Source organism: Heterocephalus glaber, unplaced genomic scaffold (genome assembly GCF_053883595.1).
Source record: "Heterocephalus glaber isolate CG9 unplaced genomic scaffold, H.glaber_assembly_v1.0 deba00001610, whole genome shotgun sequence".
In the NCBI taxonomy this organism is placed as follows: Eukaryota; Metazoa; Chordata; class Mammalia; order Rodentia; family Bathyergidae; genus Heterocephalus; species Heterocephalus glaber.
The window spans coordinates 40,266,274-40,292,086 of NW_028258381.1; the positions used below are offsets into that span (position 1 = coordinate 40,266,274).

At 39.9% G+C, this 25,813-nt stretch overlaps 1 protein-coding gene across 1 annotated transcript; it reads left to right on the forward strand.

The window, feature by feature from the left end:
- The first annotated feature begins 119 nt into the window (after nucleotides 1–119).
- On the forward strand, nucleotides 120–25,022 carry LOC147822723 (cytochrome P450 3A14-like). The gene is made up of 11 exons (XM_087195911.1): nucleotides 120–322; nucleotides 2,470–2,563; nucleotides 4,423–4,475; nucleotides 5,846–5,945; nucleotides 8,237–8,350; nucleotides 8,608–8,696; nucleotides 10,195–10,343; nucleotides 19,227–19,354; nucleotides 21,732–21,798; nucleotides 22,677–22,837; nucleotides 24,791–25,022. The coding sequence occupies exons 1-11, from the start codon at nucleotides 252–254 to the stop codon at nucleotides 25,019–25,021; spliced, it is 1,257 nt and encodes a 418-aa protein (XP_087052037.1). The 5' UTR covers nucleotides 120–251; the 3' UTR covers nucleotide 25,022.
- Nucleotides 25,023–25,813: the final 791 nt, after the last annotated feature.

Genomic DNA, 25,813 nt, shown 5'->3' on the forward strand with positions numbered 1-25,813 from the left:
GGTCAAAGTCAGAATGTGCATGATGGGTTGCCAGGTGCCAAGCTGGAGAGGGCATCTGTCTCCTCCCAACTGCAGGCAATTTGCAGCTGGCCTTTCTACTGGCTGCTGCTTTGGCTCCACCACCTTTTCCAGCACATAAATATTTCATGCTCTCCTCGCTGAATCTGTGCTGGGCACCTAATTGAAGCTCTGCAGTCACAGCCTTGAAATCAGCTGGAAGGGAAACTCAGAGAAGAGAATCACAGAAGGAAATGGACTTGATCCTAAACTTCTCGGTGGAAACCTGGGTTCTCTTGGCTCTCAGCCTGGTGCTTCTGTATCAGTGAGTAACTTTCCAAGCTCCTCTCCTGTATGTCTCTGGTTTTGGGGTATGGTCAGGCCTGTGTTTCCCTTTTATGGTTGCATGATCAAAAGAGATAATGGAAAGAAAATTGCTACAACATAGAATAGGTTCCTACTTACCTTGTGCAGGTACCTTGAGCATCCCACTCTCTCCTGTTGTAACTCTGTATTCCTCTGGCTAGGAGGACAGTTGACATGATTGTTTTCTCTGAGGATGATCTGATTGATATTTTGAACTTAGACTAATGCACCAGAATTCAGCAGAGACAGATTATGAACAATTGTTCAGCATATGCAATAGGAACTGCATCCCCTTCCCCAGCTTTGGGAATTCTGGGATAGCTGTATTGGTTTGGATTGTGTCCCACATGCTTTGCCTTCTATGTTCTTTCTTCTGAGAGAGATGAGTGGAAGACTTGTCCCCTAAGGACAAGGGTATTTCCTGCTCCCTCCAAATACCCCTAGCGTGCTTCACACAAGGCTCTTCAGTGTACCCCAGGTTTCATGGGAGGCTCAACTCCATGCTTTCTTCTTTTCTGGGACCTTTTCCTGAAAGTGCCATCCCTCCTAAAACTAAACTCCTCCACCCCATGGTGCATGGATTTGTTTATCCCTAAAAGACAAAATTTTAGAGCAGAGCACATTTGCATCTTGGGGAATAATCTTAATCCTTGCCATGGCTTTGCAGATGCGTCCCTGATAAGTGCTACAAACACAGATCCTTTCATGCAAGTTTTGATTTTCATTTTATGAATTTATAACATTAATTAGATTTGTACAGGATGTTGAAACCTATACTGCCTTAAAGCCTCATCCTTAGATAAGAGGAAACAATTCAACTACCTGGAACATGTTGTGGTTTCTTTTTTTCTTTTTTTTTTTGGTACTGGGGATTGAACTCCAGTCCTTGTGCTTGCGCAGCAGGTGGTGAAACCACTGAGCTAAAGCCCTAGCCTCATGTTATGGTTTCTTAATTTATGTTGCATAATGCATTTTTGAACAGGAAGTTTGCTTAACTTTGGAAGGCCCCCTCTCTTGTAGCTGAAGGTCCTTTGAGGCTCATCGATTACTTGTACATATGACACTTTTATCCATAGTTTCCCAATTTGTTGCCATGGAGTTTAGCTTTTAGAACTAGCAGCTAAAATCTTAAAATGTTTGCCAGCAGCCTCTTTCCTCAGCTTCTTTTCTTTCTGAAGTCTGCCACTTGTCATTCACAGCGATGTGGGAAGGTCTGCAGGTCTATTACCCCCAGGTGTGAGAGTCCACACATGACATATCTAAGATGAGTTGAAGGCATGCCTCCCCTAGGGAATAACAGCCATAATAGATATTGTTTGTACACAGATACTCAATGTACAGAGGCAGTAAGCTGATATTATTGTTAAATATGAGCATGGCTGACATTGTGCTTCCCATGTGAGTCTCACCAGTTGGAGGCTCAAATTCCATGGGGAGTGGAACAGCCCAGGCATGGATTCTTCAGTGACTCATTCTTCTGCACGGTGTGACTTTGGGAACTTTTGGGACTCTTTAAAAAAACTGACTGCTCCCAGGGCTTTCTGGGAAAGCAAACTTAAGAAGGACTAGATTGTACAAAACAGGGATGTGGCTTAGAGGGAAGGAGAAACATGAAAGCCTCTGAAGAGACTGTAAGAAGAATGTCACCACAGGGTCTCCATGACTTTATTACTGAGCAGTTGCAGTTGCACAAAATTTTATCACTAGAGGAAAAGGAACTCCTCAGTCTTCCTACTACAATGAGAGTCCCCCCACTTCCTGGAGGAAGCAGTCTCCAATACTGACCAAAGCAAATGAAATGCCCTGAAAACATTCCAGCCTGAATCTCTGAGGAAGACTCAAATTTGAGAGGTTTCTCAAGTAAGACTGGGAGAATAAAGAGTTCAGCTGATTTTAGTTAATCACTGAATTTTAGGTAGACTGCCAGTGGTGGTGAGGAAGGAGATGGTGAGTGAATGTGTTTGTTGCTGTTTGCACTTTTGCTGTTATATATAGCCCACTACCTCCTCTGCCTTGACTATTCCAGTTCCTGAGTTAGTGATTGGTGAGCTCCAGTATATGTCAAGTCACAATCCCTATGACCATGGTTTCTTTTTCACTTTATAGATGTGGAACCTATCGCCATGGACTTTTTAAGAAGCTTGGAATTCCTGGGCCTAAACCTCTGCCTTTCTTTGGAACTCTTTTGGCCTACAGAAAGGTGAGTGTTGTTTGATGTCCTTCTTTGACCAACACTGCCCTTGTAAAAGTGCTGTTCCTTAGGGGAAAGTCCTGAAATTTTAGGTGTTCAGAAACTGTGTCTGGGTCCTACCCACAGCAGGGACAGGTTTTCCCTGGGGCTCTGCTCTCAACTGTCTGCAGCCTCAGCATTGCCTCAGTTCCACAGCACAGATCTCTGGCATGTGAACACTGGATGCTCAGGACATGAGGTTCAGATGTTGTGATCATCAAAAAGAAAATTCTTTTTGGCACAATATAGATTCAGGAAGGGACAGCTGTTCCGTGTCAGTATTTGGAGAAAAGCATGATGGGATTCCCTAGGAGCAGTTCATCAGCCTGTGTACCTTTAAATTCAACCTTTCCTGTTCATTCCAGAGCTCATGAGCAGCTTTGATTCTTCTTCCTGATGGATAGCTCTCAATGTTCATTTTATTAGATGGCCCACGTGTTCTGCCTTGGGGATTCACACATTCTCCAGGTGTCTCAGGCACTGCGCAGTCCTCTGTAGTTATTTTCATAGCTTATAGCTTCTGATACCCATGACATCTTTTCAGGAATTAAGAATAGAATGAGATAGAATGAGAGCATTCTCCTGTGCTTCTTTTCCTTCAAGTTAGCACCAAATGGATGAATTTGAGCAGAGAATTGAGCATGTCTGAAGCAGAGTGGGACTGTCTATCAATTTGTTTTATTGAACTGCATAATGAGTTTTGCTTTTCTAAACAAAGACAGAATCACATACAAAATCACTAGAGAAAGGATGAGTTTAGAAATATATTAAAATTCAGTTCAACTCTATATAATGTAATATGCAATGTGAAATTAGACTGAACCTTGTAAGAAACCTGGCCTGAGTGTTGGTCCAGGGTCTGGCCCCTTGAGGGATATTCTTGAGCTCATGTTCCAAAGTCCAGTACCAAAACCAGTGTGCAGTATGCTCTCTATTCAGATTTCTTTTCCTGAGGATTCCACACTTATTTTGGATTCTAATATTTGCAACTGAGGGTTTCATTTTCTCATAATGGCTTCAAGATTCATACTGTTTCCCTCCACTGAAAAAGAAAATTTCCTCTTCATCTGTCAGTTGCACTCTTTAGTACATATCCCCTGGATCCTTGTTTCTGGGATCTACTTTTGCATAGTTAACATTCACAACTGCAACTTAACATCCGGAAAATTGGTTTTAAAGTTTCAAAGGTGAAAACATAGAGGAAAGATTTAATTTGCTATGCCTAGGAGTGGAGGCGCCATTTCTCCATCTTCCTGAGTTGAATTGGAGTGCTGGCAGGAAGAGCACTTTGTCATTCCTCACCTGCTCACTTTCTCACTCAACAACATCCCTGAGAATTCCATATGTCCTGTAGACTAAAGTGGTCCCTGGTGCCTTCAAGTTCCTAATTTGACCAGAATTTATCAGCAGTGCTCGCAAGATCAATGAAGAGCTGATGATGAAGGCAGTGAAGGAATGTGCACAACCCATGGAGACATGCTCACTTTTCCTCAGGCTAAGTTTTCTCATGTGCTCATGAAGGGAATAATTCGGAGGTTTACAGAATGTTGGAGACAATGCACAGACAAAAATTCACAGAAAGACATGTAGTTTCTTAGTATTCATAGTCAAGGGGAATTCTTTCAATATGTTCAATGCTCTAAGAAACTCAAGAATGGCTTTATGGCCCTCAATATTTCCTCTGAGATGTCTGTGAATATGAGCTTCTTTTTATCTTCAGTGAGAGATAGTAAGCTCGATTTCGTGGGCTTTGAGTCATCTGTGCCCCAGTTAGTCATAGGGCCATACATGTAGAACAATCATGGATTTTCATTTTTTTCTCTTCTCAGGGTATATGGAAATTTGATATGGAATGCTATAAAAAGTATGGAAAGATGTGGGGGTGAGTATTCCAGAAACTTCCAGTGGGTGCACATGTGAGAATGAGGCACTCAGTAGACGAGGACAGTGTTAGCCTGGAGCTCTTGGGATGTTGCCTTTTCTCCATGCTTTGATCGCCCGGAGACTCCTTCCTTTACTTTCTGTCCCTTTTTAGGTTCTCTTTAATGGTGTAAAATGTACTGATTACACCCCTTCTAATGTGTGCTGTTAAGTGTATGATTGCATCTCCTTTCCATACACACACACACACACACACACAGACACACACACATATTCCTTTTAGTTAAAAGCCCAAACTCCTATATGCTTGTATCCTTGTAGCAGTTTGAAATTTAATATGTGCTTTTGAGAGATAGACTGAGAGATATAGATAAACAAATTGGGAAATTTTGCTGAGCCTTTTAAAACTTCTGTAAGTGTAGAGATTTTCTGTTTGCTTTCTTAATTTTTGATTTCAAGTCAAAACTTTTTAATAGACCTCTATGCAGGTATTTCATGGTCTACTTTATTTTTCTGGCTTTGGCAAAGTAGTGTAGCATACATTTACAACACTATGTTCCCTGGTGGGCTACATCCTTTTTGATTTTGTAGGGAGATCTGGGCCACCTGCAGCAGCTGTTGAGAGCAGTGGGAGATGTAATCATGGGCTTTGGGCCACAAGCAGGTGCGGGAAAGCTTTGGCTCTCCCTACCTCTTCGTCCTGTCTCATCAGTCCTTAGGAACCACATTGCTGGCCCCAGGGGACTACTGACTTGACATGGCCCCTAAAGACAATGTGATCCAATGGCAAGAACAGAGAGTGCTGGCTCTCCAGTGCTCTGACCCCAATTTCCCCTTGGAACATTTAGTACTCCTGAGCACGGGATCATTTGACTTTTTCACTGATGTAGTGTATTTTTTTCATATTGAAATATTTTATTGCATTTTAATTTATATGGTGTTAGGGGATATATTCAGGTCTTTATGTATACAAGGCAAGTGCTTTTCCACTGAGATACATCCCCAGTACTAATACTGAAATATTTTAAAGATACAAAACATTTCAGAGAATGATACAGGGAGTACCCATGTTCACATCACTTACTCACTAAAGGAATAGATCCAGTTTTATTTCTAATCATGATTCCTTTGAAGAGATATTTTAGGTTTTGTCTCTTCCTTGCTTGAAGCATATAACCTTACTTTTTGTGAAAACTCTAGTGGCTTCTTTGGTCAGAATCCCTAATTTGAAGTAGAGCTAATGTTGCTGTGCATTTTACTACTAGGCATGTAGATTATATAATATCAGGGTCAAAAATCTAGATTCCTGGCAAAATTTCAGATGTAGAATCTGGTTTGTTGTGTTTAATCATCTCTCTTTTGTAAACACAGGACATATGATGGTCAACAGCCTCTGCTGGCCATCACAGAGCCAGACATGATCAAAGCAGTTCTAGTCAAGGAATGTTATTCTGCGTTCACAAACCGGCGGGTAGGCATCCTTTTAAAAAATGTAAACCTTCATTTATTATTTATTAAATTCCTATTTTGTGCTGGGTGTGGTGGCACATGCCTGTAATCCCAGCACTCAGGAGACTGAGAAAGAGGATTGATGTGAGTTGAAGGACACCTTTGGTTACGTAACGAAACCCTGTCTCAAAAATCCCCACAATTAAAAAAATTGAAATATAGACTCACAGAACACTGTGAAAACAATGTACAGGGAGGTCTATGTTGTTTTTGCTAATGGTTATGTTTTGGATACTTGATGTAGGAACTCAATTTCTTCGCAAGGTCTGGTTGTAACTCAAGTTGGTCAATTGAAGGCTCAGACTCATGTACACAGCCTTCAAAGTTTCTCTCCTGTATAATTTTGGGCACACTCTTCCAGGCAGATCTGAGTGTCCTTAGAGAGACATTAGCCTAGGATTTCTCAATTAACTCCACACAGGAAAGGATGTGATAATGTTCCTTCCAGAACTCTTTCAGGGTTAAATCTGTATCTGAGACCATTTGAGAGCACATGCAGCTGGCATTTGGGTCATAACTTAAGACTTTGGTTGTAAGTTAAAACTAAAATTCCAGTCATAACCCAAGTTGTTTGTATGTCATTCTGGTCGTAACTTATGAGTCCACTGTACTTGGAGGCTGACGTTGATACAATCCAAGTAGTGTATTTACATTTCCTTAATTTTATATGAGCTCATTTGTTTGTGTGTTTGTGTTTATGTGTAGTTCTCTGCAAATCCGTCAGCTGTTTGATGACAGCTAGCACAGTCAAGATAACAGAACTATTCCTTCACCAGGTGCTTGCTTCGGCAGCACATATACTATTCCTTCACCAGAAGGCTCTCTGTTGCCTGTGCTCTATAGTCCTGATGGATAGCTTCTCTTTTCTTCTTGACAGGATCTTATCTATTTCTCTTTTAAGGATTGTGCTTTTGCTATCAAGTCTGATAATGATTTACCTATTGTGTTTCTGTGTGTGTGTTTGTCTGTTTTTGTTGGTAAATGTGTAATGTTATGCTTTACTTTTAAGGCTAGGATCTATTTTGTGTTTTTAAAAATAATTTATGAGGTTCAGATGAAGGTTCATTTTTTTGCCTATAGCTGTCCAGTTGTTCCAACACCATTTTCGGGAAAGCTGTCTTCCCACCATTGAACTCCTCTTGCATATGGTCAAAGATCAGTTTGGCTTATTTGTGTAGGTCTGTTTCTCTATTTTTTTCCCCTTGATTACTTTGTCTATGGCTTCTCCAGTGTCATGTTGTTGTTTATTGTTGTGACATAGTAAGTCGTTATGTTATGGAAAGTGATTGCTCCCACATTTTTTCCCAGAAGTGTTTTAGCTTCTAGTTAGACCCTTTGGTTTTCCATCCAAATACAAAAACATCTTGTCCATATCTGAAAAAAAATCTTTTAAATATTTTGGTAAAATGTATCATGTTATGTGAAATATAATGTTATCTGAATGCTTTTTTGTAGATTCTATTTCTCAAGTAGGGGAAGTTTCTCTCTCTTCCTACCGTTCTGAGTTTTGATGAAATAGGAATGTGAAAGTTTACATTTTAAAATGAATAGATTAGAGAAGCTGGAAGATAGTTTCAAGTAGGGAAATTATGATGTTTTGTGTCTAGATGTCCTACCAAAATCTCTAAAATAACATAGACAGAAATAAAATTATATTTCTCTTTAGCTGTGTTACTGCACAAAGAATTGTGCATCATTCCTAATCTTTTATATTTTTAAAAATCATCACATCAAGGCATCCTATTTTTTGCACTACTCTTGCTGCAGATAGATATAAATTGGAGTAATCTGAGGCACTATACAATTTTCCAAGGCTACCTTCTAACTGTCATCAGTGAATTTCTACACTGCAAAATCTTGGAAGATGGAGGAGGTCTTGTTCTAGTCCCTTGATTGTGAAGCTTTTAGAGCTTTTAGTAATAAACAGTTGGTGGCAGCATGTGTGCCATAAGTATGCCACCACTGTTCTAGTCTGTTCATCGGGGATAACATTTTCCCATGACAATAGGCATTGTATTTAAAAGGCCACTGAAGCGCAAAGGCTAGAAAGCACACTAGGTGGTTGTGTGTCCCAAGCACACTCACAGGTGGCAAGGTAGCTATGACAAATACTTATTTAGCATCTGACATGGGGCCTGCCACCTAATAGTCACTAAATGTTTGTTAGACAAGTGATTGATGTCTGTTTAACAGAATTTCTACTGAGATTTTTAAACTTAAGTATGATAAATTGTCTTTAACTCCAAACTCTAGCCTTTGGGTCCAGTAGGATTTATGAAAAATGCCGTCTCCCTATCTGAGGATGAAGAATGGAAGAGAATTCGAACACAGCTGTCTCCAGCCTTCACCAGTGGAAAACTCAAGGAAGTAAGAAAATAAGAGGATTTTAACAGGACACTTAAGAGTGAATCTGGGGACAGGTAGAAACTAAGATCTTAGTCTACTTCCAAGTTGTATTACTCCGAGTTGGAGATTTGTAGGAATGATCTTTGGTCTTTATGTGTAGAAGGCCCATTATAAATGCAATTATTAAGTGACACATATTGCTTCATGATTGAGAATGTCTTGTCTTTCTGGGGCCTGAATCTATGGATTTAGCTGTAAATGTTGTGTCTTGTGCTTAGATGTTCCCCATCATTAAACAGTATGGAGACGTGTTGGTCAAAAACCTGAAATGCCAAGCAGAGAAAGGCAAGCCTGTTGACTTGAAAGAGTAAGTATCAGTGTACCTGCTTGACATCTGAGCTGCCCTGAGACCATGTAGCTGCCTGCCAGGAAGCTGAAATTCTCACTGCTGAGTTACTCCAGGGCCAGGTGTTAGATCCAGGTGTTACTGCAGGTTGTGGTGTTTGAGCTTCAGTGGGCCGTCCAAGAAGGGACAGATCCAAGAGAAGGCAGGGCGTTTGGGAGAGGAAGGATCTTCTTTCCTGAGTAAAGGAACCAAGATTATTTGACTACTTATTCATCATCTTGGCTTTTCTAAGCAATAAACTATGTACTTTAGAAGGAAGAAGCATGATCTTAAAAAGTTGTAAATGCAAATGTTGGGGAATAGTGGGAGAAGAGTTTACTTGGTACACGGTGAGAGTCAGTGGGTGGGGCAGGAGTTACCCTGTGGAACTTGGAACAACTTAAAACTCTTCATGGTGTTTTGAGATATAGTAAAATTTTAAATATTAAACCTTCACACCGTTTTTCCTTTGAGAGAGAGAGGGAGAGAGAGAGAGAGAGAGAGAGAGAGAGAGAGAGAGAGAGAGAGAGAGAGGGAAATGTGCAAGGCTATGGTAGGACAACCATATCATTGACTGTGTAAATGGGATATTTTGGAATATACAGATACCCTAGAGAATGTACTGGGAAAACTGAGGACAAAAGGTTGCTTAGCTCTGGGGTCTTCCAAATCTATTTTCTACAGAAGTGCAACAGTAGCAATAATTATTATCATTAGTGGTTTTTAAAGACAAGGTCTTGGTAAGTAGTCCCAGCTGAGCTTGTAATCACTGTGTAGTCCAAGCTGGCTTTATACACATGATCGTTCTGCCTCAGCCTCCCAAGTACTGAGATGACCAGCACGTGTCACCACAAGTTAAATATAGTTATTATTAATAAGGATATTTCTTTTTTTTACATTATACAAAACTGCTTTTGCCCTCAGGGCAACCTCTGACTCCTATGGGAGCAGCAGATCTATCCAGAGCTTGAACAGGGGATGTAGAGAAGGAGGGATGATGTTCCTAGCTGCTCAGAACAGCTGTTGTGTGATGTGAAGAGAAATCAGCTCAGGGCACACTCTGTGATGAGACAAGATCTAGATCAGTGTCACCTTTTGAGTCCCCTAGGAAGAGTCTTATTCCCCCCTTGTCCTGTTAAACATGGTGCTTACACCTCTAGTATCTTCTACACTCCACACATACTGCTATAGTGTGTCTGATTGTGGGGTTCTATCTCTGAGATGGAGCTCCACAAGTTCAGAGTCTAAGTCTCCTAGTGTCCCAATCACCCCAAAAACAAGAGCAGTTCTATCACTGGCCCCTTATAAATACCCACGAGTGAGCATGAGGGGAGCACAGAGTGTTCAGCTGGCCTAGCAGATAGTTCTGACAGTGTGTGGGTCTCTGCTTGTCTTGCTGGTGTATCATTTATCCCACTGCTTGAAGAATTTGTAGTAGAAGAGGTACAGACTTTCATGTTCTCTGTCTTTCTCCACTCAGAGTCTTTGGGGCCTACAGCATGGATGTGATCACTGCAACGTCATTTGGGGTGAATGTTGATTCCCTCAACAACCCAGAGGATCCCTTTGTGGAAAAAGCCAGGAAGCTCTTAAAATTTGATTTTTTTGATCCACTGCTTCTCTCAGTCGGTATGAAGACTATTATATTTCTTGCTCTCCCACTTCCTGTCTGTCTCTTTTTATTGTAGTAGTTTATTGAGATGTAACTCACATATCATACAATTCACTTGTTAAAAATGAACAATTCACAGAATTTTTAGTACACTCAATGAGATATACATCCATCAACATTGTCAATTGTAGAATATTTTCATCACCTGAGAAACACTGTGCCTTTTCACTTTCAACTCCCAGGCCCTTTGCCCTAAGCAGTCACTGATTTTCTTTGTTTCTGCAGATTTGGCTTTTCTAGGCATTTCCTATAAATGGAACCACAGAACATGAGGTCTTTTGTGACTGGATGTTTTCATTTAGCACTATATTTGCAAGATAAATATGTACTCAATACTTCATTTTTTGGACAAATAATATCTCATTGTATTTACATAATACATTTTGTTTATCCACTCATCATCAGTTGATGAATATTTGAGATATTTTTGTATTTTTGCTATTGTGAACATTGTTTTAGGAACAATTGCTTATAAGATTGTGTTTAAATGCCTGTTTTCAATGCTTCTTCTTGGTGTATGTTCAGGAGTGGCATTGCTGAGTTACAATGTAAATCTATTTATCTTATTTTTTTAATTAAATTCTTTTATTGGTACATTGTAGGTATACAACACAATTACATTTCTCATTGGGAATTGTACCTTTACGTAATGCATCTTGGTTCTTATTTTTTCCCCATTCCTAGCCCTCCCTTCATGCCCTCCACCCTTCCCTATTTACAAAGACTTTATTTCCATTTTTTCCATTTCTCATCATTTTTCCTTTCCCTTCTTTCCTTTCCCCTGCCCCTCCCACTACCCCTACCCCTTTGGACCTTTTCTTCCTATTTTGCATTATCGCTTATTCATTCTAATCATTGGTACATTTTAGGTATACAATATAATGACATTCATCATTGGAAATTTGCACCTTTACATAGTCTCTCTTGGTTCTTACTTTCCACCCTTGCCCAGCCCTCCCTTCAACCCCTCCAGTCCTCCCTATTTACAAAGATTTTGTTCCTAATTTTCCATTTTCTCATATTAATCCCATTCCCTTCTCTCCTTTCCCCTAGCCCTCCCACTTCCTTCCCCTTTGCCCCTTTTCTTCCTATTTCACATTACCTATTATACATTTAGTCCTTATTTACACTTTCAGTTTCTCACACCAGAGAAACTATTTGGTATTTATTCATGTGTGTCCTATTTATTTCACTTAAGAGTATCACCTCAAGGTGCATCCACTTAGCTATAAATGTCTCTAATTTCTCATTTTTTATGGCTGAGTAGTACTCCATTTTATTAAAAAAAAACACCACATTTTCTTTATCCAGTCTCCAGTTGATGGGCATTTGGGCTGTTTCCAAGATTTAGCTATTACAAACTGTGCTGCTATGAACATGGGCAAACATATATCACTGTGGTATGATTCTTTTAATTCTTTGGGGAAGATCCCCAGCAGTGGAATAGTGGGGTCAAATGGGACTTTCAGTCCTAGTTCTTTGAGGTATCTCCATACTGATTTCCACAGTGCTTGCACCAGTCTACACTCCCACCAGCAATGGAGCAGGGTTCCTCTTTCCCCACAGCCCCGCCAGCATTTGTTATTGCTTGATTTCATGATAGCAGCCATTCTTTCCGGAATGAAGTGGAATCTCAGCATTGTTTTCATTTGCATCTCTCGAATGACCAATGATGTGGAACATTTTTTCATGTATTTATTTGCTATTTCTACTTCTTTGTCTGAGAAATGTCTGTCCATTTCAGATGTCCATTTTTGGATTGGGTCTTTAAATTTGGGAGGTCTGATCTTTTTAAGTTCTTTATAGATTCCAGATAGTAGACCTTTGTCTGAGGAAGAGCAGGTGGAGATTTTTTTCCCACATTGTGGGTTGTCTCTTCACACTGCTGGTGGTTTCTCTTGCTGTGCAGAAGCCTTTTAATAAGAAGAGATCCCACTTGTTGATTGTTTGTGCTAGTTCACGGGCAACGGAGTTTTTGTTCATAAAATCTTTTCCTACACCAATGTCTTCAAGAGTTCTACATAACCTCTGTTCCAGCCAATTCACTGATTCTATTTTAATTAGGTCTTTAATAAATTTTGATTTTACTTTAGTGCATGTGAAGAGATACAGGTCTAGTTTTAATCTTTGGCAAGTTGAAGCCCAATTTTTCCAGCACCATTTATTAAAGAGGCTATCTTTCCTCCAGTGAGGGTGTTTGGCTCCTTTATCAAAGATGAGGTGACTGAGTGTGTCTGGCTTTGTTTCTGCATCTTCTAATCTGTTCCACTGGTACTCAAGTCTATTTCTTTGCCAGTACCATGCTGTTTTTATCACAGTAGCTTTGTAATATAGTTACCAGTTGGGGATTGTGATACTCCCTGCCATGTCTCTGTTACCTACAATTGCTTTTGCTATTCTGGGTCTCTTTTTGTTCCAAATGAATTTTTGGATTGTTTTCTCAGGGTCTATGAAGTATGCTGCTGGGATCTCAATTGGAATTGCATTAAATCTATGTAGCAGTATTGGAAGTATGGCCATTTTCACTATATTAATCCTTCCTACCCAGGAGCAGGGGATGTCTGTCCATTTTCTGATATCATCTTCAATCTCTCTGTTCAGAGTGCCATAGTTTTCAGAGAAGAGGTCTTTGATTTCTTTCATTAGGTTGATTCCTAGGCCTTTCAGTTTTTTGGATGCTATTGTGAAAGGAATCATTTGCCCTATTTCTCTCTCAGTGAGTGTGTCATTGGTGTAGAGGAAAGCTATTGATTTTTGTGTGTTGACATTGTAACCAGCTACTTGACTGAATTTGGTTATTAAGTCTAGAAGACTTTTGGTGGAGTTCTTGGGGTCTTCTATATAGAGTATCATGTGATCTGCAAATAATGACAATTTGACTTCTTCATTACCTATCTTTGTTCCTTTTATTTCTTTCTCTTGTCTAATTGCCGTGGCTAATGTTTCCAGAACTATATTGAACAAGAGTGGTGATAGTGGACATCCTTGTTAATGATTTTAGTGTGAAGGATTTCAATTTTTGACCATTTAGTATGATATTGGCTGTTGGTTTTTCATAGATGGCTTCTGTCAGTCTGAGGTAGAGACCATCTATTCCAATTTTTTGTAGGGTTTTATCATAAATGCATGTTGGATTTTGTCAAATGCTTTTTCTGCATCTGTGGAGATAATCATATGGTTTTTGTCCTTGGCTCTATTGATATAGTGTATTACATTGATTGATTTGTGTATATTGAACCATCCCTGCATCCCTGGGATGAATCCCACTTGATCAGGGTGTATGATCTTCTTGATGATCTTCTGCATTCTGTTTGCCATTATCTTATTAAGGATTTTTGCATCTATGTTCATTAGTGAGATTGGCCTATAGTTCTCTTTTTCAGTTGGGTCTTTCTGTGCTTTGGGGATCAAGGTGATGCTTGCTTCCAGGAATGAATTTGGGAGTATTGCTTCCCTTTCAATTTCACTGAAGAGTTTAAACAGTAGTGGCAGCAATTCCTCTCTAAATGTCTTGTAGAATTCAGCAGTGAAGCCATCAGGGCCCGGCCTTTTCTTAGTTGATAAGTTTTTAATTACATTTTCAATTTCATTGGTTGATATTGTGTTGTTCAGAATTTTTAGGTCTTCTTCGTTCAACTTTGGTAATTCATATGTATCTAGGAATCTGTCCATTTCTTCTGTGTTGTTGATCTTACTGGCGTATAGGTTCTGGAAGTAGGTATTGATGATCCTCTGGATTTCTGCTGGGTCTGTTGTAATTTCACCCTTTTCATTCCTAATTGCATGGATTTGGGCCTTTTCTTTCCTTTTTCTGACAAGGTGGGTCAAAGGTTTGTCAATTTTGTTGATTCTTTCGAAGAACCAACTCTTGGCTTCATTGATTTTTTTGTATCATTCTCTTAGTCTCCATTGCATTGATTTCTCCTCTGATTTTTATAATTTCCTCCCTTGTATGAGCTTTGGGGTTGTCCTGCTCTTCTTTTTCTAGAGGCTTGAGGTTCAGCATCAGGTTATTTAATTGGGGTCGTTCTGTTTTCCTAATATGCGTATTTACTGCTATGAATTTCCCTTGTAAGACTGCTTTCATTGTGTCCCATAGATTCCGATATGTTGTATTGCCATTGTCATTTAATTGAAGGAACTGTCTGATTTCTTCTTTAATTTTCTCTGTGACCCATTGGTTATTCAGAAGTGTGTTGTTCAATTTCCATGTGTTTATGAAATTTTTGAGTTTCTGTTGCGGTGGATCTCCAATTTCATCGCACTTTTGTCTGATAATATACAGGGGATAACTTCAATTCCTTTGCACTTACTTAAACATGTTCTATGTGTCAGTATGTGGTCTATTTTTGAGAATGACCCATGTGCAGCTGAGAAGAATGTGTATTCTGATTTTGTGGGGTGGAAGTCTGTAAACATCTGTTAAGTTCATTTGTTCAAGAGTTTGATTGAGTTCTAGTATTTCATTACTTATTTTTAGTCTAGTTGATCTATCTATTTGTGACAGTGGGGTGTTGAGGTCCCCCACTACAATTGTATTAGTGCATATATGACTTTTCATGTCCGTTAGTATTTGTTTTATATAGTTGGGTGCACTAGTGTTTGGTGCATAGATATTTATGATTGTCATCTCTTCCTCTTGGATTCTTCCCTTTACAAAGATGTAGTGTCCTTCTTTATCTCTCTTAATCAGTGTTGGTTTGAAATCTACTTGATCTGCAAAGAGGATAGCTACTCCTTCTTTGTTTCCGGTTCCTGTTGCGTGGAGTATTGTTTTCCACCCTTTAACTTTCAGTCTATGAGTTTCCTTTTGAATTAAGTGTGTTTCTTATATGCAGCATATTGTTGGATTTTGCTTCTTGACCCATTCTGCCAGTCTATTTCTTTTGATTGGTGAATTGAGACCATTAACATTAATGGTTATAACTGAAACGCATTGACTTGTCATTGCCATGACTTTTTCTTTTTGTTTGGTTCTCCCCCTTTACATTTAATTTCTTGTCATGCCAGATGGGTTCATTCTGCTTTGCTTCCTGGGGTTGTGATCCTCAATATCTGTTCCTAGGATATTGTGTAAAATTCTTTGGAGTGCTGGTTTGGTATTCACGAGGTTCCTAAGGTGCTCTTTGTCATGAAAGTATCTTATTTCTCCATCCATTTTGAAAGATAGTTTTGCAGGGTACCTCAGTCTGGGTTGGAGGCTGTTTTCTTTTAGGGCTTGGAATATGTCAGTCCAAGCTCTTCTTGCCTTGATGGTTTGTGTTGAGAAGTCTGCTGTGATTCTGATGGGCTTTCCTTTGTATGTGATTTGTTTCTTTTCTCTGACTGCTTGGAGAACTTTGTTCTTCTGTTGAGTTTCTGGAATCTTAACAATTATATGCCTATGTGTAGATGTTTTTTGATCAAGGCTATTTGGAGTCCTATATGCCTCACTTATCTGTATATGTCAAGCTCTTTTCCCCTGCTTGGGAAATTTTCTGCCATTATTTCTGTGAAGAGATTTTTTATGTCATCTCCACTCTCTCCTGTTTCTTCCTTGAGCCCAATCAGTCTTATGTTATTCTTCTTTGCATCATCTAGCAGCTGCTGGATTGATTTCTCATGTTCCCTTATAATTTTGAAGCAATTTTTCTTTTCCTGGTCACTAATTGCAATCTTATTTTCTATATCTGAAATTCTGTCCTCACATTGGCTCATTCTGCTGTGTAGAATTTCAATGGAGTTTTTCATGTCCTGGAAATGTATTTGCATCTGTTTTATGGATTCCATTTGTTTCTTATGTTGGGATTCCATCATGTTCCTGAGTTCCTCTCTAGATTTATTAATCATGTCTTGCACTAGGGGCACAATTTCTCCTGTTATCTGAGAAATTATTTCTGATTTCCTTTTTTCCAGATCCCCTTTTGTTGCCAGTTCAGTGGGTCCAGGTGGTTGAGTATCAGAGTGTTCCATGTCATTTCCCTTTGGGGTTGCTGTAGGTGATCTGGAAGTCTGTTTTTGAGACTTATTTAAGTGTTTTCTCATTTCAACTGGGGTGCGGGCTGTTGGCACGTGCATGGATTATCTCCTCTGAGCTGGGAGAGGTGAGACAGCAGCCCGGAGGAGTGGTAGGGATGGTGACCCAAAAGCCCTTTCCTGTGGGCTGGGAGCAGCGGGAGGGATGGTGGCCGGGAAGCCCCTTCCTCTGGACCAGGAGCAGTGGGATGGCGGCTCAGAAGCCCCTCCCTCTGGGCTGGAAGCGGTGCGAGGGATGGTGGCCTGGAATCCCCTTCCTCTGGGCCAGGAGCAGCAGGACAGAAGGTGGCCCAAAAGCCCTTTCCTCTGGGCTGGGAGCAGCGGGAGGGATGGTGACTGGGAGGCCCCTTCCTCTGGACCAGGAGCAGTGGGACGGTCGCTCAGAAGCCCCTACCTCTGGGCCGGGGGAGCAGCGGGACTCAGTACCTTGGTCTGGTGGTCTGGTGAACTCTGCGTCTTTGTAGTGTGGAACCAGGTGGCTGCCTGTCTGCAGCGGGGTGATTCGGTGTCTTCCGCGCAACTCAGCACCTCGGTAGGGTGTGCACAGACCTGGCTGTCTGCAATGGGCTGATTCGCCGTGTTCCGTGCCACTTGGGACCTCGGTAGGCGTTCTGGTCTGCAGCGGGGTGATTTGGCGCGTTCTGCAAGACTGGGGACTTGGGTAGGGCGTGGGCAGACCTGCCTGTCTGCTGCGGTGTGATTTGGCATCTTCGTGCAGCTGGGGACCTCGGTAGGATGTGCACAGACCTGCCTGTCTGCAGCAGGCTGATTCGGCATCTTCCCCACGACCACTATTTATCTTATTAAGGAAGTTATGAGATGTCTTCAACTTTTCCCAATCCCATCCAACATTTGATTTTCCCATGATTCTAATTATAGCCATCCTCATTGATCTGAAATGGTATAGCACTGTGGTTTTGATTTTCTTTTCCTGATGCAAATCCTATGTAATATCTTCTTAAGATAAACATATGGTCCAGTACTTTGATCACATACAGCTGAAATATTTGTGCTTGTTATGTTGTAAGATTTGTTTATACTTTTTGGGTATAAGTCCCTTACCAGAGGCATGACTTGCAACTTTTTTCACCTATTTTGTAGGGGTCTTTTTACTTTCCTGGTAGTGTCTATTGAAGTTACAATTTTCAATCCTGATGATGTACAATGCATGTAGTTTTCATTTTTACTTATGCCTTTACTTATGCCTATCTGCAGCTATACTGTGTATCTGAGATCATAAAAATTTGTTCCCTTTGCTTTCTTCTAAGACTTGTATAATTGTAGCCCTTATATTTATATTTTTGATACATTTTGAGTTAGGATATTTATTCAGTTGTCCTTTTTTATTCTTTTACATGTGACCATCCAGTTCTCCCAGTGTCATTTTTTGAGAAGGCTATTTTTACCCCCTCAGTGGTCATGGCGTGTGTTGTCAGAATTCAATGGACCATGGACATACACACTTTTAGAAAATTATTTTATTCATACATGTTTGTAGTCCATACTGTTTACATTTCTTGTGTGGAGTTGGTATGCACACATGACACAGCTCAATGTTTTCCTCTCCTTTCCATCCCACCCTTCTCCCTCCCACTACCTCTTGATTCCCTTACCACCTGAGAAACATCTAGCTCCCGACCTCCTACTTTTTTCTTTTATTCTTTACTTTTACTCTGGGTTTCACACATAAGAGAAGCCACGTGATGTTTAAGTTGATGTGCCTGGTTTATTTAATTTAACACAGTGCTCTCAAAATGTGTCCATGTTTCCTACGAATGACTCAAGTTTTCTTTCTTTATGGCAGAGTAGTACTCCACAGTATGTAAATACCATGTATTGTTTATCCATTCATCTGTTGATGAACATAAAGGCTGCTTTTAAGATCTAGTTATTATGAATTTTGCTGCTATAAATATGGATATGCATGTATCATTGTAACATGATGTCTTTATCTCTTTCAGAAAATACTTAGAATTCTAAATGTCAATAGTAATTTCCCTTCTTTTATTTTGAGTACTAGTAACTTAAGTCATCTCTTTTTTCTTGGTGAGTCTGCATAGAGATTTGCCAAGTTTGATGGTATTTTCCATGAACCAGGTTCTTGTTTTATGGATTTCTGTGTTTTTATATTTTATTAGTTTCTCGTTTGTCTTTACTACTTTCATCCTTCTGCTTGTTTTAGGTTTAGTTTTCTCTTTCTATTTTTAGTGACTTATGGGGTAAAGTTTGATTATTCATTTGAGATTTTAAAAATTTATAGCTGTGAAGTTTCCTCTGCTGCTTTCACACACTCTCAGATATTTGGTATGTTGTGCCTTCATTTTTACCCCTCTCAACAAAACTCTTAATTGCTCTTTAAATTCTTCTTTGACCCATTGTTTTTTTCTGAATGTACCCATTAATTAGCATGAATTCAGGAGTTTTTGATTTTGTGTCCTTGATTTCTGGCTTTATACCATGGTGAATTAGTTTTACCCTGGCTGCTCTTTCTGGGCCACCATGATTAATGAAAGCAGCAGACTATGGTCTGGTTTACCCAAAGAGACTGTACTCCAATAGATAAAAGGGTGGAAAGTTAAGGAATTTAATTCTTCTCCTTTGGTCACTCCAAAGTGAAGAAAGGGCAACTGCACCACTGTTTCGGTGGCCTTCTATGTGACACAGCCCTGCTCAGTCCTTGCTGACATCCTGGAGCCTGTGTCAGAGAGGAAATGGCTCCTGGTTGAGACTGATGAATTTTACTGTTTTGATTGTTTCAGGAAAGTATAATTGAAAGAAGTAAATTTTGCATTTTCATTAAAGATTGTATTTTCTTTTCTGTGTAGTACTCTTTCCATTCCTCACTCCAGTATATGAGATGTTACGTATCTTTATTTTTCCATGGGATTCATTGAAATTTTTCACAAAATTTGTAAAACAGATGAAAGAAAATCGCCTGGCACCTAACCAGAAGGTAAAATGTGGTGGTGATGGTGGTGGTGACATGAAGATGTTAACATTTTCATAATATTCCAAGCTGTATACATATGTGTTAGTTACTTTTCTCATTGCTGAGACAAAATACTTGATACCCAAAGTTAGAGGAAGAAGGGTTATTTGACTTAGAGTTCATAGAGGTTTCATTCAGTCCATGGTTGGTGGGCTCCAAGGCAGGGAGGCACAGGGAGAACAGTTCATGGTGGTGGAAGACACCAAAAGCAAGAAGGGACCTTAGCAGAGTGTTTTTGCCCCTTTTATTTTAATCAGACCTCTTAGGGTGGGTATTACTCCTGCCCTTAACCCTAATACTTTTGGGCCTAACCCCACCAAGAAGCAACCACTCTATATTCAGCCACCTTTGAAAAAACACGAGGCTTTGGTGGAACATCTAAACACAAGCCATAACATTCTGTCCCACAAAGCCTCATGAATGTCCCATTATGCAAAAAATCCAAACCATTTACCTTCTGTAAGAGTTGCAAAAGTCCTAACTGTTTCAGCATTTCTGAAAATTCCATGTCCAAAGTCTCTTCTGAGAGTTAAGGCAAACTCTTAGCTGCAAGCCTCTGTACAATTGAAAAGAAAACGAAACACTTCCAACATTCTATGACACAAGATAGACATTTCCATTCCAAAAGTTACAAACAGGGGGATAGCAAGGAATGGGAACAAAGCAAGTCCAAAATCCATCAGGGCAAACATTAAATCCCACAATTCCACTTCCAGTATCCCTGACAATCTGTGGCAAGTTGTAAGCTTCTAAGGTCTTGGGTGGCTCCACCCCTATGGCACTTCAGATGGTTGCAGCTTGCACAGCTTCTCTCTTAGGCTGGCTCTGCTCCCTCCTTGCAGTTTTCCTCAGACAATCCACACTCCTGGAGTTTCCAAACTTCTGGGATCTCCACTACCCCTTTGGCTTAACACTCATATCTTCTCATACTGCCCTCTCAGGGGCACACTTCCTGGACTCTTAGACCTTCTTCTGAAATCTGGGTGGACGCCTTTCTGAACCCACACCTCTTGAATTCTACATACAACTAAAAACAGCTCCATGTGGATGATGTCAAGGTCAGCTGATAGCTAGAGCAGTAGTAGCCAGCCTTCTCTCTCTCTTGACTGTAGGAATCAAGTGCTTGGATTGCTGAGCACTCTGAATACAATTCTGAGGAACAAGGGCCTACTCCCACTGTGAATCAACCACTCTAGATTTAGCCGTCTCTAAAAAAGCATGAGGCTGTGGGTGGGGGGACATATAAACACAAGCCATAAAAACCTATTATCTGTACATGTCTCTGTTTAATAGAAAATCTAGTTTTAGAGCAGGAGAGTTTTTACATTTTCTGGGAAATAAGATGTTGGAAGTGGGGAAGTAGGAATGAGAATGAGTCAGAGAGAAAGTCTGACATTGGAAAATAGGAGTAAAATTTAGTGTGTCATGGCAGAAGTATTGTTAAGATAGTAACTTTACCACTTTCCTTCCCTCAAAAAGTGTTAAAGTATAAAAATTGATGTTTAAAAATTAAAATTACTGGTGGTCTAAATTCCTCCATCTTACATTGATAAGGAATTATTTCAATTTGAAGCATCTTATGTGATACATTGTCCAGTGGAAGCCCGTATCAGGGAACCTGGTGGAATTTGGTTTGTGTTAAATTTGAATTTCTCTCTTGGCCTGGAATGTGCAGGGGTGTATTCTAGGAAAAGATATTTAATGCTAGGTAACCCAGCTTTGTTTCAAGTGGCCTAATGGCCAGCATAAGGATGTCAGCAGGACAAGGAGACAGGATGGGTACTCTAGATGTTACTGAGGATTTTGTAGTGTTCTGGGAGTGTAGAATATTTGAAGATGATCACAGAGCTCATAATGAGCTCTAGAAATGGCAGTCAATTAATCTATAGACCATTGCTTTAAGAATTAAGGGAGGAGGGGCCGGGGATTTAGCTCAGCTGTTCTGCAACATGCCTCACAAGCACAAGGTCCTCAGTTTGATCTCCGGTACAAAAAAAAAAAAAAAAAAAATTAAGAGAGGAAGACAGAAAGTATTGGAGTCCAGGAACTTTTCCTGAACAATCAGGTGTGATAGGGAAAGAAGTAAGTAACTGGCCAGGAGTCTGTGTCCAGAAACCAGGAAAAGTGAGAATCTGGGAGGGCAAAGGCCGAAAGGTGATGGGCTGATAGCTGATTTTTGCTCAAGGAAACATACTAATCTCCAAGGTGTGCAGATGGACAGTGTCTCTCACTCCTTACTCAGCAAGGGGCTATATTGAGAAGGGAAGTGAAGTTCTGCACTCCCGAGTTACTTGAGACCTCACGACTGACCTTCTGTCCTTGAAATTTCTCTTTCTTCCAGCACCGAGTGGATTTTCTTCAGCTGATGATGAACTCCCAGAATTCTAAAGACACCGAGTCCCACAAAGGTAAGCAAGGATGCTCTATGGTGTACTGATGGCAAAGCTTAGAGGGAGGAGGTTGTTCTGGAAGAGTGAGTGCAAGAGGATTTCCAGGTGGAGGAGCATTTCTGCCCAATTTCAGAAGGATACAAACTCAGATATTATATCTGGTAGCTGGAGCCACTATCTGGAGGCACACAGGCTTAAGTATGTTCAAAGCTTGAAGGGTAACCATAACTAAGCATTTCAAGGCTGGGAGTTGTTAGGATCACCTACATCATAACCAATAGTGATGATTTTCAGCCCCATCCAATACTTGCGGAGTCAGAAACTCTGCCTGGAAATTTCCATCTAGATATCCAATCAGAGACATAGTTCCTGAATAGCAATGTTGTTCACTGGGAGTACTTTGTAAAAGTATGTGTATTAGGTTAATGGACTATAAAGACCTATTTTCCCTTTCACAATGAATAAGCTTTGGGGGAAACAGTTTTGACAGTGTAAATACATTTTTCTTCTTCATTTGTTCAACCATTATTTTTATCACCCATGGATTTAAAAATAAAATTTAAGAGCTTTATTGAGATATAATTCCCATACATATAATTCATCCAACTTATGAAAATTTATGAAATTACATAGCTGTGGAGGTGGTGCAGATAGGATAAAGAGGGGGAGATGGCTAAGAGAACTATAGATATCAGTGAAACTGAATTAATACAATTTCACAGTTTTCTGGTTCTGTGAGATTGACAACATAGTGAAAACCAGTCCCAGCATGACTCTGAATTGCTTTTCCATATTTCTTTCTAGGTATGTGGGAGCTTTATTTGTAGTGTTCTGATCTAAACAGTGTTGTTCTACGTTGATCCACTTAACCTGAAATACGTTTCCTTTTCTTTTAGCTCTGTCTGATGTGGAGATCTTGGCACAATCAATTATCTTTATTTCTGCTGGCTATGACACCACTAGTAACACTCTTTCTTTCATTATGCATATGTTGGCTACTCACCCTGATGTACAGAAGAAACTGCAGCTGGAGATTGATACTACTTTGCCCAATAAGGTGAGTGTACAGTATGTGGAAGGAGAGGGAAGAAATCAGTACTTAAGAGGAAACCCTCCTCATCACTTGCAATAAGAATTTTTCCACACAGAGTCAGTGTTGATTCATTCACCAGCACTATTTACAAGTACGAAGGATCCAAAGTTAGAAACAAAGGGTGAAACATAGAAAATGAATACTATTTGCAGGAAACTGAGAACTTTGTAATACAGTGCTGGTCCTGCCATATCCATTGTCTATTACCACAGTAATACTAACATCTCTGTGTCATTTACAAGTGAGCTTTCATTGTTCAAGTGTCTGGATAGAGATCTCTGATCCTGTTGCGGGATGTTCATGGCTTAGTTGTTGGCTGAACAAGATTGGCCTTAGCTGGGCTAGGCAGGATGACTTAGCTCTGTCTACACATCTACAAAGTCCAGTTACATAGTGAGACATAAGGAGGCCAAGGTATGCTCTAGATTTCTGGCACTGAGACAAACTCTTAACATCTATATTGTATCCTGTCCATTGTCATAGCAGGTGATAACCACATGGTATACACACTATCTTCAGACTTTTCCAAATGGGGAGGCTGTGTAGTGTGAGCATAACTAGCTTCTGGGGTAGGTATGGCTGTTTTGGCAATGAGGTAGGCACAGAGCATCTTCTTCAGTGCTCACAGTGAAGCCCTGAAGCACCAACCAAGGGATGGGTAAAGTAACCAAGAACGGGGCTGAGTATGGGTTCCTAGCTTGCTTCAAACTTTCACTAGAATTAAAATTGTCTGCCCTGGAAGCATCCAATCAAAACTTCTTTTGTCAAAATGGAATCAAAAGAAACTAGTTTCTCTCTCCAAGTATTTATAGAGTATTTATTTAATATTGGATTTCTGTCCAAATCTTATGTATGCACTGAAAGGAATTAATAGCAGGTGTTGCGAATTAAAAAGCTTGACATAAACTGGATATGGTCATGCACACTTTTAAGTCTACTTTCTTGGGAGGCTCTTGCTACAGGATTGTGCGTTCAAGCCCAGCCTGGGCATGAGGGAATGAGATGGGAATGAGGAATTTTGTTTCTCTTCATGTTCCATTATGTGTGGCTTCTCTATTGAAAGGCAACATTGTCTTTGGCATATTTTCTAAAGTGTAGTTGTCATAATCTATTAATCAGATTTCCTCATATGAAAAAGAAAATCACTACATAGTAAGTAGGGATTTCAGGTCCTGGGTAGGGATTGTCTGAAATGTATCCTACATCCATAACTACAGTCCACATTTCAATGGCCTCCCAGAAGTTTCATGAATATGATTTTTTTTAAAGTTCCTGACTAAGGCACAGGAAAGGATGAAAGATTACTTGAAGGTAAATATCCAGTTCAAATTCCCAAGGGCCGAGAGAGCCTGCCCTTAATGAAGACCACTCATCATGAGAGAGTTTCATAAAGACAACCCCAAACTGAAGCTTCTGTGGCTTCTTATTGATAGAACCAGGAAACAAGGATAGAGGACAAAGAATGATGTTAGTGATTGAATTCATAGGGGAAAAAGGAAGGACAGGAGAAGAACATGGTAAGGTCAAGGTGGTCCATTACATGACTGACCTTAGGGCCAATCTAAGCAATAAATCAGAGTATGGGGAGGATGAGGACCAGAGCATTCACTCTTTAAGCCAATGAGTTTGGATCCTACTTGGACTTGTGGCCCTGTAGGCTATCTTTTCATCTTTAACCTTGCATTCCAGGAGGTTTTGGGTGTGTAGCTTCAAAAGTTCCTTATCTCTGCATATTCATCTCATACATATCTTTGGCCAATGTCCCACAGATACTTATGAAAGTGCTCTGTAACTATTGTGTCCTCTACCAGTATGAACGAACGTTTGGAGCTCCTAACAATTCAATAGTATTACACAGACTGCATTAAACATTAATTTCAAACCTCCAATTACCAAGATCTGATTCTTCCTTTCCAGGCATTTCCTACATATGATGTCATGATGGAGATGGAATATTTGGATATGGTGGTGCATGAAACTCTCAGGTTATATCCAATTGCTAACAGAATTGAGAGGATGTGTAAAAAAGATGTTGAAATCAATGGAATGTTCATTCCCAAAGGGACAGTGGTGATGGTACCAACTTTTGCTCTTCAAAAAGACTCAAAGTACTGGCCAGAACCTGATGAGTTCCACCCTGAAAGGTAAAGGGACCTGCAGAAAGGAACCCAACCTGAACCTTGTTGGCCTAGGCATTCTATGAATACCTCATAATGGAGATAACAGACATGTGATTGTGCAATCATTTGCTTACATGTTATTTTGCTTTTAGAAATTTAAAAAAATCACAATAATAATTATTGAAACTATGATATCCTTATGGCAGAAAAACTAAACATATGCTTAACCTACAGTCCCCAAACTGTAAGATAAAGCCTATTAATAAAGTTATGTAGGACTGGTTGTGAAATTTGGGGACAGAGTGCTTACCTGACATGTTTGAGGCCCTGGATTCAATTTTTTAAATAGTAGATATATGTCTTTATGGTTATATTTCTGTGCATTTAGAAATTTTAAAAACTAGTATGATATCACATTATAGTTGTACTTTGAATGGTTACTTGGGTAACTTACAGTGAATGGGAAACTATTCATTATTTCATCATATATAATGATACACACACACACACAAATGTGTGTGTGTGTGTGTGTGTATTTTGGTTACCAACCCTTGGTGATTGCATGCATCATCCATAATTTGCTTAGCCACTATGTTATTTCAGGGTTTTAGCATGCTTACTCCTTTCAGGTTTTCCCTTTAGTTCCCATAATTTACCACCAGCTTTAGGAGACGTTTCCATGTCCTTTCATTTGGTAATTTGTTCCCATTTCCTTCAGTGTGGATATAAAAACACAGGCTGAGAGCCTAAACAGTTTTACTGCTTCATGATTCAACACCCTACAGAGATGATAAGACAGAGGAGGGCACAGGCCTTTTTG

Bases quoted from the DNA above. Each gene is read 5' to 3' on its own strand.
- LOC147822723 (XM_087195911.1), top strand. From the start codon at position 252: ATGGACTTGATCCTAAACTTCTCGGTGGAAACCTGGGTTCTCTTGGCT. The intron at 4,476-5,845 runs GTGAGTATTCCA...TTGTAAACACAG, and splicing joins AAGTATGGAAAGATGTGGGG to GACATATGATGGTCAACAGC. The intron at 21,799-22,676 runs GTAAGCAAGGAT...CTTTTCTTTTAG, and splicing joins AGACACCGAGTCCCACAAAG to CTCTGTCTGATGTGGAGATC.